Below are 12,328 nucleotides of genomic sequence, written 5' to 3'. Positions count from 1 at the left end.
AGCTTGTTTTAACACTTCATGTGACACTGCTGCTCAGAAAGCCAAAACCCCAGTCTCACCTTTATGACAGTTTTAACACTGCATGGTCAAAATAATAAACAAGGATATAATGAAAAAGTGCAACTACATTGTAACATAAACCATTCTGAATTATTTCTGAAATAATGAGTACGTCAGTGGACAAGGGAAGTGCTATAAATATCATTAAGGCCTTTGACACGGTCCCTGACAACATCCATTTCTGTAAACTGAAGAGACAGTAATTTGATAGATGGACTCTTCATGGGATGGGGAATTGGTTGACCAGTCTTGTCCAGAAGGTGTAGTGGTCCCTATTGGGAGCTGGGTTATTTAATATCTTCATTAATGAGACAGACAAAGAGATGGAGTGCATCCTCAACAAATTTGCAGATGACTCCAAGCTGAGTGATGCAGTTGACACACCTGAGGGACAGGATGCCATCCAGGGGGACCTGGACAAGCTCGAGCAGTGGATCCATGAGAAACAGGTTGCCCAGAGAGGTGGTGTATGCCCTGTTCCCTGAAAACATTCAAGGTCAGGTTGGACAAGGCTCTGAGCAACCTGATCTAGTTGAAGATGTCCATGCTTGTTGCAGAGGGGTTGGACTAGGTGACCTTTAAAGTTCCCTTCTAAACCAAACTGTTCTCTGATTCTGTACTTCTATCACTTATGGTGAACTGTAGAGCAGTATACTGTGAATTATTCTTTTTTCGGTGGGAGTTTAGCTGTAGTTGGATTTATTTTTAATTAAACGATTTTTGCCAGCTTCAGTATTTCTACCTTTTCTGGCAAGCAAACACTTGTGTACCTTTGACCAACTACACAATGACAAACTCTAGTGGATCTCTGAAACTAGTTATGAATCTTTTCCTCTGATCACACATACACAGAATGAGACTAGGGGAAAAAAGGTTTGCCACTTACTGAGAAGCTTTTAGTCAGCTTCATTTAAGTTGTAGAACATAAAACTTGACAGCATCTTCAGTATGTGCCTTATTTGTTTCAATTATTGTAAAAAAAATTCAAAGTTAAAAATTTACATTTTCTAAAACTTTCTCCCATGTACTACTGTTTCATACTCTCATTTTACATTCATGCACTGTATTGCAGACCATTGTCCAAAGATTGTGTTATTAAAACCTCCAAAAAAGATCTAATTTCTTTCCCTTTTAAAGTGATAGAACTAGACTGTTGTGTAGTTTGTTAGGGTGAGGTCTCTCTGCCCATAAAAACTGAGTAAACCTAACAAGCTGAAGCTATGAAAATGTGTGGAATAGACTTCTTTCACCGAGTTGTTCCTTATTTTTCATTCTTTTATTTCCCTCATAGTACACACCCATGTACTGGTCCAAAGTCTGTCTTTGTCCTCCTTTAATTATTGGTGGAACACTCTCAAAGTGGAGGTTTTCAGTTTACTGTCATTTGTGAAACACCTGTAGAATTAATTTCTGTCTATACTTCTAGTGATTCATATTCAGTCAGTGGAGAAATGCTTTGTCTCATGAGATAGTAGTGAGCATGCTGTTAAGGGGGCATATAACCTGTATACTATACCACTATAGTACAGTGTGTGTGTGTATTTGTGTATGTACTATAAGTTAGTGCTTTTTCCTTACACTGCCTGCAGACCTTTCCAGCTATAGTTTTTACCCTCAGTTTGCTGACTAAGCTTTCACTACCTTGCACTGCCGGGAAAGCAAGCCCCCTTTTTTTCTGACATTTTAAGTTCAGCTGCCTTGTATATTTATAATAAAAGGATTAGGTAGGAAGGATTACTCCACCCTTGTTAATTGCATTCCTCTAGTTGGGTGTAAATTATATTTCTACCCTCTGGGTGTGTAGTAATTGACCCAATTATTCATAGTCTCGGTGGTATATGTTACAGTTCTTTCAGATCAGAATGTTATCTAATTTGATGGCGCTTCTTCATATTCAGTCTCTTGTATTAACCTGGTGGTCAACTACACTGGAAAGACAAAATTGAGATAAACACAGAAGTATATGCCAAATGTCCTCATAACTCTTTTATGTAGGAGGAAAATGGGAGTATTTATTTTGAACTTACATGAAGTCTTGTTGCAGTTGCAGGTTTTCAATGAATTTTAATATTTCTACAGTAGGTTGGGTTTTTTTCTTTAATTCAGAGTACTTACAACCCTTGTTCATGGCATTTATTAGGTACATTCATAGGTATTTCAAATTCTACGTTTGCCCTGGTTGGCTAATACTACCAGTATTACTCCTTTTGAAGCCACAGTATCCTGTCCCTTGTTTTGTGTTGAGAGGCTGCTGTTGTGTTGATTTCCCAAGATGAAATATGAATGAAGGTGTAAACCATGTTGTGATTTATGGCCTTGCTTAGACTATAGGTATTTAAAAATGGAACAAAAAAACCAAACCCCCATGTATTAATAATGCAGGTTTATGCCCAAGGTAGGTTTTAAGTGCAACACTAACTGGATTTGTTCTAAACAGTATTATGGGATGAACTGTTTGAATTAGTTTTGAAAATTGGCAGCCTGCAGTTGTCAGGGCTTAGTGTTGCTTGAAGTGGAGCTGAACAGTTAAGACAGAGGGCAAAAGGGAATGAATAGGTAGGAAACAAAGCTTTGTTAATTAAGCTGCTGTCAGACCCTTCTTTCCATGGTATTTGACACAACAATTTATTATAGGTCTCAATGAACTGTTCCCTTGCAGGCCAAGAATATGTACTGTATGAGCTCTTTTGTTTTAAAGTAGTGTTATTCTCTTCTGACCAGTATTTTTAAATGTGGAAATCTCTTTTTAGGAATGTTGATGACTGCCAATGAAGCTCCTAAAATGAATATCTATTATATACCAGTAAGTAATACATATTGCTCTTTTAAAGACACAGTTGTTTGAGGCCATTCAGGTATTTTTGTTGAAATATTACTTCTACAAATTCATGTCTGCATTCTGTGACTTGTCATGATGAAATAAATTTAAGCTAACCATAATCTATTAATGCTACCTATTGAATTATTTAAAAAACAGCCTTTAATTTGCCTTTTGCTATCAGTTCCAAAACTGACTTATGGCTGTAGGAAATTCAGGTGGAGCTTTACTGGAAAAAGTCGGGTTTTAGGTAGCTGATCAGAAAAGAATTCCTAAATAGGATCTATATTTTTCAAGATAATAATTTTGCTTGGCTGTGAAATATTTCATTAGAGTCTTTATTATGTGTTATATAGGGACATAGTCATAGCAGTAAATACTCTTCTCTGTTCTGACAAAGAAATGTTACTGTGTGGCTTCTAGTATGGCTCTTGGTGGTAGCTTCTTCTCAATGCCCTAATGCAATTACAGCTTTTCACTGGATAAGCTTTTCACTTGAAAGGCTTAACTGTAGGTTAACTGTGTATCTCTGCAGATTGGTTTTAGGGAGACTTAACAGCAAACCTTCTGGTGTTAGGAAATGGTACAGAAAATTACACCAGAGTTTCACTCTTGTTTTATATTCTACAGTGCATTCTCTAAGGGTTTTTTTGCCTGGTAGAAGATAGGTAGTGGGATAGCTATATAAATGTTATATGCAGAATGACTGGACAGACTTTAAAATATGTAGATTTCTTAAGTAATTTTATTCACATTCTGGACAAACTATAAAATTTATGAATTTTGAAATATATTTTTAACGGTTTCTTAAATCAGCCAAAAAGTCTTAAATCAGATAGCTGATTTTAAATTAATTTAAATTTATTTTCCTTAGTTCATTTCTGGGTCATCCCTTGTCATCATCTCCACCGTGTATCATCTTGGTTACATTTAAGATGGAGATTAATCAGTTTGCATTTCTCTTTGTAGAATAGACACTATATACCTGTTGTATGTACATATCTAAACACAACAGTATATCCCTCTAAATAGTTCTATAGTCTGGTTATATTTACTTACGTTACTAGATTTTTGCATTTAATGAAAGGTAAAATTTTATACATGAGTTCTATGTGTGTTGTTTATGTCAGGTTGTTCTTCACATATATATTACTTATTTTTCCAATTCAGCTCTAACCAACTTACATCTTGTTAATGAGCACTATTCCATACTTCGGATAACAAAGGGCGGCAACAAATACTCTTGTATTTATCATGAAGTATTAGGTGTAGTTAGAAGCTGAATACTTCTATATACCTCCTTTGTAAGGCTGAGAGAGTAACTCTCCAAGCATTTTTTAAAAAATCTACTGTCTTTTTACTTAATGGATTGGGGCTGACAGACTCCCAGTCTGGTGAGTTTTTACAAGTGGAATGTGCTAGTTACTCTATTTAAGTAATTCAGATGGAAAGTGCATTCCTTCTATCTCTAAAAGTAAGGTTCATCTTTTCTCTGAAAATTGCACACTGAGATTTTTTTTATGCAGGTGTGCATAATACATGAACCTGACAGCTATAGTACATTAGAGGTGCATATCCAACTTAGCCAAAAAGTTATTTCGTTGTCTTGATTGTCACCAGTGATGAATGTTTGTTAGAACTTGTTCAAGCTAGTATTATTTTGAATATTCTTGCACATATTGTAAATCAAAGTGAAGAATACTTTTTTCTCTCTCAAAAATCTCACTGTCATAGAATCTTCTGTGAATACTGAATTTGTTTCTGAGTCAGACAAGAAATTTGTAGCTAAGAAATATAGGCACTCTGTATTAGATCTCAGATCATCCTTGGAGACACTATTGCAAACCTAAATACTGACTAATACTATCTAGTATTTTTGTAGCATGCAGGCTATTCTAGTGAAGATTAACATAAATCTTCCTTCAACCATCTTCCTTTGTCACCATTCTCTGATTATTGGTACCTGAATCTGTCTGAACTTGTTTGAATCATACCTTTTTATGGGTCTTCCATTCACAGTGACACGAGTGTACAGATGGACTCAAATCACAAATGTTGAAGTCCAAATATGAGTTCTGTTTTTGAAATATTGTTGTGTATAAGAAAATTTAAAATTTGATTCAAAGGCTACTGCCCAGATTAAATTTGTTTTTTGAGTAAGCTAAACTTCTCCAATTTGTGCCAATGGCTTTGAGTTTGAAGGTTGTTGAAGATAGCTTAAATACTGTTGTGACCTTTTTTTTAGTTGACAATCTATAGTTCATTTCAAAACATATAATACTTATTTTACACAATAGAAACATTAAATGTAGTGAGAAAGTTACTTTGAAATAGAGACAGAAATCTCACACTCTAGTCTGGCTTTTTAGCCTGTCTGCCTTTTTCTACGCGAGACTGAAGGGGGTGGCACAGACGGTGTTTTATAATCGAAAGGTTTCTTACTGCATTTCCTAAAAATCAAGTACGTAGCTCACTAAATCTGCTTTTGTTTGCTGTTTTGGGTTTTTTTAATCTACTTTTTAAATGAAGAAAAAATAAAATGGAGGAGTTGTCTCAGTCTTAAACTGCTGCAGAGCATTTGTTATTAATGAAAACTCAAAGTTATTAATGTGTTCATGTTAACAGATTTATTCCTTGATCTTTTGGGCTAGTTATTTGAGCTCAGCGATGCACACCTGTCCTTTGGTTTCTGTGTCAGTAGCTTATTAATACATGGGGTTTTTCCATCCTTGGAACACTGAGTAACTTCCTTGCGCAGGCAAATATGGGGTTAGTTCCATGGGGTTTTGGAGAAAAATTTTAAAGAACTCTATTACCTGATCTTTTTCATGGTGTCGTTTTCTGACTTTTTCTAAGAACTAAGATTCACAATTTTTTCAATGAGTAGCTAAATTTTCTACTTGTCTGTTTACTTTGAGACAGATGTGAATACTACTGAAAATATATCCTCTGTCTTTGAGATGTTGACAAGAACTGAGTTACAAGTCTTCTTGAATTCCACCACAGAATATATGCCTCGGGGAAATGCTACTACTGTAAAGGACAGTTGTGTTTCTTAGAACTAATTTTGTGTACATTAATCCATTCGGTTGCCCTAGCCCCTCATTGCCCTGTAGTAGTTGATCTCTTTGTTTAAATCTTTATTGGAACAGTTCTGAGGCATTAAGATGGCTATGATCAAGGAGGATAGTTAAAATCCCAAATGTATGGTACTGTGCTCTGTGTAAGGAAAAATAAATGCAGGGACATAAGAGTCTTGCAGAGCAGGAGTGTGTATGCAGATGGGTGCAGACAGACCCAGCATCCTCTGTCCTTGACTGAAGTTGGCCAGACAGTGTAGGACTGTGCTCAGCCTAGTATACCCTCCCTCTCGGCAGGTTTTATTGGTGCAGGCACAGTGCTGTGCTAACACAGCTACATGACTGGTGAACTAGAGCTGGCTCATGCCCGGTCAGCTTGGAGTACAGTCTGAGCTCATGTCTGACTGAATTATCTGTGTACATGTGCCCGTTCTCTCTGTTGTTAACGCCAAAGTTAGATTTCCATTTCAAAACCAAAAAACTGCTGTATGTTGAATTTCAGGATTATAAAAGATTTGACAACAGGTATCGTAATACTGTCTGTAAGGGGAATACACATTGGCTTTTCCTGCAGAATTTTTGTCAGGATAGGGATGGCAGTTAAGACTAGGAATGTCTGAGAACACTATGCATTTCATATAAAAAAGTAAAAAATTGCTGCAGTTGTTTCTTTTGTGTGCAAAACTGTTAGTAGAGGAAAAATAAAGTTATTTTTTGGTTTACTAGAAAGGACAGGCAGGTTTGCTTTTAAGTGGCAAGATACCTTATATAGGTACACAATGCAGACAGTGAGCAAAAGCCAGATCAAACCTGACTGTTAAAATGAAATGTTTGTTTTCCATAGGTAACATCTCAAGTGGCTTAGCTTAGAGACTTTGTTTTTGTTTTATTTTGTTGGGCTTTAATGAGGGCAAGCGCCTCTGACTGGAATTGGGCTGTTTGCCAATAGTTTAATAGCTAACTTGCAGTTTATGCAAACATTTGGAACCTGCTTCTTGCCAGCTGGCTTCCTGGTACATCACTTTGATGTGAGGCTTGGGAAGGTTGAAATGAAAGTTGTGTGTGCCTTGGGATAGTTTCTAGACTACTGACTCAGAAACAGAAGTTGAGTCAATAGTGCACCCAGGTCCTGGCCAAAGAAGTGAAGAGAGGCAGAAGTTCCACTGACACGTGGTGGTCCACTGGTCTGGGATCTAAGATGAGTTGGATTCTGTTTAAGTTTAATTGAGGCTGTCAGCTTCCATGGTATATAACTTTCTCTTTTCAGGTCGTACAGAAACCCCCCTACAGGTCAGCTCCTGCATGCTCTGAGTGGAAAGCAAAGGGCATAGGTGTTACCTTGATAGTTTACTACTGGTTAAATGTCTGATCTTAGCACACATGTTGCACATCAGTCCTGTCTCCTTTATTGGGCTTGAAACTTTGGGCTACATATACATACTGAAACTGAAACTTGCTCTGTTCATTAGGCTGTTAAAAGAAGAGAGCAATTAAGTGTGTAATTAATTGAGTGTAATATTCTGTGTTCTGGATTTATTTTTTTTACTTTCCTGCAGTCTTGGCACAACACTCCTTGTTGAGGCTAGAAGCAATGTACTTTTGGTGTGGTGATGATATTAAGCTCTTTAAGAAAAAAAATAAATCCTGGAGCATCTCTGGCTTCTTTTCAGGTGGTTTTGGAGAATCATTTGATATCCTAGCACTCTCCTAGTTTAGGACTGTTGGAGTTATAAACTGGAAAAGTTTCAAGAGCAACTATTTCTTGCCTGCTCAATGATTCAGTTTCTCTGAGAGTAAGGGGTCTGGTTTCTAATACAATACCCACTTTGAGTATGTGAATCTTTTTTTTTTTTTTTTTTTAGATACTCTTTTAACCTGGTTTAATTACTCTTTATGACCATCTTTTTGTTTCAAATGTGTCTCAAAAATGCTTATTCTTAAAAATTTTTTTTCCTTAGACTTAGAAAAAAGAAGTTTTATAAAATCTTAGAAAAACTATTTTTTTCTTAGTAGTTAACCCTGAAACAACATAATCACAGATTAAGGCAGCAAATCCTACTAACTTACATGTTTTCATTTAATGCACTAGATATTTGATGAAACAAATCTGTAGAGGGAACTTATACTGAAGGAAAAACAAGTGAAGGCAGTTTAACACCTTAGTTCATCTCCTTTATTTCTTTCTTTATACTAATTTGGGATAGTTCTAGAATGTAAATTAAGGATGAACATACTTTAGTTCAGTTGTGGGCATCCAGGTTAGCTGCTTCTAAACCTGCTTGTGGCTGAATTGACCAGAGTTGTGTTCAGTTCACTCACAGACCCAAAAAGCATTTATCTGAAATAGATTGGTATTTTCCGTCACTCTGGTGACAGAGTGCTCTCACTAGTTCTAGACAAAAGGTTATGTTCATCAGATACCTATCTTTACAGTCATTTTTCACTTTAAAAGATGTGGGAGGTTTTGCACGTGCTTCATGCTTCACACTTACCTCTATGGTCTCAGCCTTTCACAACTGTTTTGTCACTCTAAGACTTAGGTTCTCATCCTTCCACTATTTTGCGATCAGCTATTGTCCCTTTTTTCTCTTGGGTCTTTATATGGTGGGAATACAAAGCCATCTATCCACACCTTGTACATCATCCCCCACAGAGCAGTGTTCTGTATAGTCAGCTGCTGTTCAGATGATTTGTGGGTGCTGTTAGAGTTACAGTGAGATCTTCTGAACTGATTTTTGGCTTCTGCATGGTGAAAGCTATGGAGTAAATGATGCAATTCTATTTATACGTCTGGCATTTTGGTACTAATAGAACAGATTGGGACTAGAATATGAGATTCTTATTTCTTTTAGGATGTTTTCATGTCTTCTGATTGACAGTATTAGGTCATTCTGCATTAGGGCTGCCTCAACTGTCTTCTTGAAGATTGTATGGCAAGACTGTGTCTTTTAGAAAGCAGTTGGTAGAAGACAGCTGTTCGTCTCCTTCAATACAGCCCTACCTAAGAAGTTTTAAGTCAAGTGGAAAGCAGCCATGAAACTAACTTGTGCTAAGAGATTTTTTTCTATCCTGAAACAATATGTAGTATAGAAAGACGTTACATTCCCTGGGGAAAAAAAAACGTTGTAAAATAAAAATATGATAGTTATGATGTAGAATGGAAAGTGTTGGTCTTAACCTTGGTTTGCTCATTTTGAGAGCTGTGAAATTACTGGAAAGCAGGATTGTTATGAAGTAGTGTATTACAGTTGTGCTTTGGGGTTGCTGAGTGTCAAAAGAAGAAACTTTCCATTAATAAAAAGGCTCTTGAGTGCATCTTTGGCCTTGAAGCTAATTCTGAGTTTTGATGTATCCATCCAGGACAGTCTAATCCTTTACACAGAAAGTTGTACAAACAATAAAAATAATGTTAGGTGAATAATACATTACCTGTCTCACAGTATTTACAAGCATAGGAAAAAAGTTGTTTATCTTCACAAACAGAAATGTGAGCTTCCTACTTGTAACCTAAACACTTTCAAACTGAAAAATAACATGCTGGGCTTATTCCCAACAAAGGATATCCTCCATTTCCCATCTGTTGGCTGAGAGAGACAGTGCCATTTATCACATATATATACAAGGAAAACACCAATGTGCAATAATCAGGAAACAATTTTTGATCTTTCTGTAGAACTTGTTTTAGATTTTTTTTTGTGCTGATGATGTAGTATATGACATCATGTATAGATTAGGACGGTGTACGAAGCCTGCGTACTGCTGTTGTGTCTGATAATATGCTGGGCAGCACTTCATGACATTTTTAACAGATAGCAGCATGCTGACTGTTAAGTCCATGCTTTCTTATAGTTTACATCATACCCTTCATAGAGAATAGGAAACTCTTGACAACAAAAGTTGTACTGAATTACCATAATTCAGTACAACAACTCTTGACTGTTGACAGAAGACTCACATGTTTTTTAGTATTGTGACTGTTTTTAAATCACGGGTAGTAATGGACCCTCTGTTCTTGAGTTCCTGTTTTAAGAAACAGGTTTTGAGGGGCCTGTGTGCTCCCCCTTTTTTAAACCTTGAGTATCTGAGAGATATTTTTTTTATTTCTTAAGTTGCACTTTTTCATTTCCTTCTTTATTTATTTTTGAAAATTTAGAGATGCAGTTGCCTAGCTACAGTCAGTGAATAGAGAAGCAGTTACAGATGATGAAAAGATTTAATTGCTGAAAGAAAGTTTTGTGCTGTACTGTGGTCTGTTGGCATGTTATAAGAACTAGTGTCTTTCTTAGCTTTTGGATCAGAAAAGACAAAGCACATGAGAATTTCCCCTATATGATAATTTCAACTAAGTTTATTTCATTATATTCGAAATCAGATACTTATCTGTATTGTCATCTGTGCTGCACTCAGCAGTGAATCAAATGTGCTGTGAGTTATGACTATTTTATGCAGAAATAGTAAGAGTTATGAAGACTTAAGATTTTTATCACAGAAACCTGAGAGGTAAATAAAGCTGTTACATATGTGAAAGCTTTCAAATATTTATTTGAAAGTTGCTTCCTACTCTAAATTATTTCATAAATTATATAAAATTTCTTCTCTCTACCATTATACTCTGTAAAGAGGTTGGCTTATGCTGGGCTTATCTTCATTATCTGTCTGGAGTTGCATGTTCCCAACAGGTAGTTGTTTTCTTTTCTTTTGTGTTGTCTGGCAGTAGTTGTATAAACTCATGGAGAAGTCTTCCTCCCAGGTTTGCAAAGAGCAATTAAGCAGCCACAGTAAGGAGTTATTAGAAGCTCACACATTCCTAGATTTCCGGTATTTTGTCAATTACATACAGTAGATGTACAGCTGGATTTGCCATTACCTTTGTATCTGTAGTATCCTTCAAATTTCCCTAAAATATAGATCATACTCCAGTATAGTAAGTTTTGTTTTAATGACTGTAAAGATACTTTTACTGTAACATTCCTTGGCATTTGGCTTGTATTCTAAGAGCCCTGTTGTTCCTGGCCACTTAAAAGCCTGAGAGGCAAGACCCCACAGTGTGACACTTGAGGATTTTTCCTATCCCATTAGAGAAATGGAGAAGGGGACTTGCGACTTTGCATTTCTGGCTAATTTTGGGTGGTTCTTACTTGTTAATTTAGAATCCCATCAGAGGCTGTTGTGTACACACAAAAGTCAATGTACATGTTATTCTTGTCTCTATTAGTAGAGGAATTTTCATCCACTGGTGTCCTATGCCCTTAGCATTGCAAGAAATGCCACTATATTTTGAGAAACAGATTCCTTAACGTGTTGGAACCATTAGAAGCTGTGTAGAAGTTCCTTCCTTGTTTAAAAGAAAGGCCAATGCAGTGATAAAGTGTCCCCCTTGCCATTGGCTTGTCTGTCTGCCCTGCAGTCAGAATTCTAAATGCAAGGGTAGACTTTGTGAGGGATTTATTCTTTGAAGAGTAGTATCATGGTAGGGTAGAGGTATTTTGTTGGATGACATAAACCATGGAGGTGTTGTGCTTGTTAGGGAGATTGTGCTGGTTTGCTGACATTGAGTCACTAAACAGTAAATTGGCCACTTGAAGGTTCAAATGAATACCAGAACCTATGCAAAGCAATCAGTAAGAGCACTTAGTTCTGGTAGGGAATGGGAGGTATGGATGGCCAGAGTAAAATGTGGTTCCTGCCTTTTATTGTCAGCAAGGCGTTAGATCAGCTGATCATACCTGATCTGCACCTTTTTTATGGATAAAGAAGCAGACTGTTAGCAGATGTTCATAGGTAAATAAAACCTGTGAAGTGAGTCTCAGCTGAACTTACTGCACAGTATTTAAGTAATATACCTAGTGCCTCTATTTTTACAGCAGATATGCTATAGAAGCTGCTGTATTAGAATATGAACAAACTTTTGGGAACTTTTGATTCATTTCCAGCTGATATTTTTGGGAAAGTGCTTGAAGCAGGTCATGCTTGTAACATGTGCTTTGGGAAGGCACTCTCTTCTTACCTTGTGAGCTTCATTTGATTAGTTGGCTTCATGTGAAAGTAGTGGGTTCTTATACTTCAAGTTTAAACCCATTTTTCTGACCTCATATTGTTTCAGCTCCAATTGTCTAAAGATCTAAAACCTGTAGAGAGTATGATAAATAAAAGATCCATTGCAGTACTGATGAAGTGTTTGTTTTACATATGTCAGAACATGATAGGGACATTTGTGAAAGCATCAGACTTGTTACACTTAATGCCATGGCTGGAAGGACACAGATGACTTGAGAAGTGTCCTTTTTTTGTCGTGTCTCGTGAGGAAAAGAGCTATTCTGATAATCTTATTTACCGTTTTAAGGAGTAACTTCATTTGCTGAAAAATTAT

The 12,328-nt window shown here is 36.5% G+C and overlaps 1 protein-coding gene across 1 annotated transcript in view; it reads left to right on the top strand.

The window, feature by feature from the left end:
* The window catches only part of NOL10 (nucleolar protein 10), a gene marked incomplete at its 5' end in the record, with an annotated part of 47,737 nt that overhangs the window by 16,544 nt on the left and 18,865 nt on the right, over positions 1 to 12,328 (top strand). Inside the window, one exon of the mRNA XM_009069711.1 lies at positions 2,811 to 2,863. Within this exon, the coding sequence (XP_009067959.1) occupies positions 2,811 to 2,863 (53 nt within the window). The remainder of the gene's footprint in view (positions 1 to 2,810; positions 2,864 to 12,328) is intronic.

The sequence above is a fragment of the Acanthisitta chloris genome, unplaced genomic scaffold, assembly GCF_000695815.1.
Source record: "Acanthisitta chloris isolate BGI_N310 unplaced genomic scaffold, ASM69581v1 scaffold20492, whole genome shotgun sequence".
NCBI classification, from domain to species: domain Eukaryota; kingdom Metazoa; phylum Chordata; class Aves; order Passeriformes; family Acanthisittidae; genus Acanthisitta; species Acanthisitta chloris.
Note: the sequence above shows the minus strand (reverse complement) of the source record. Positions and strands in the feature narration are given on the sequence as shown.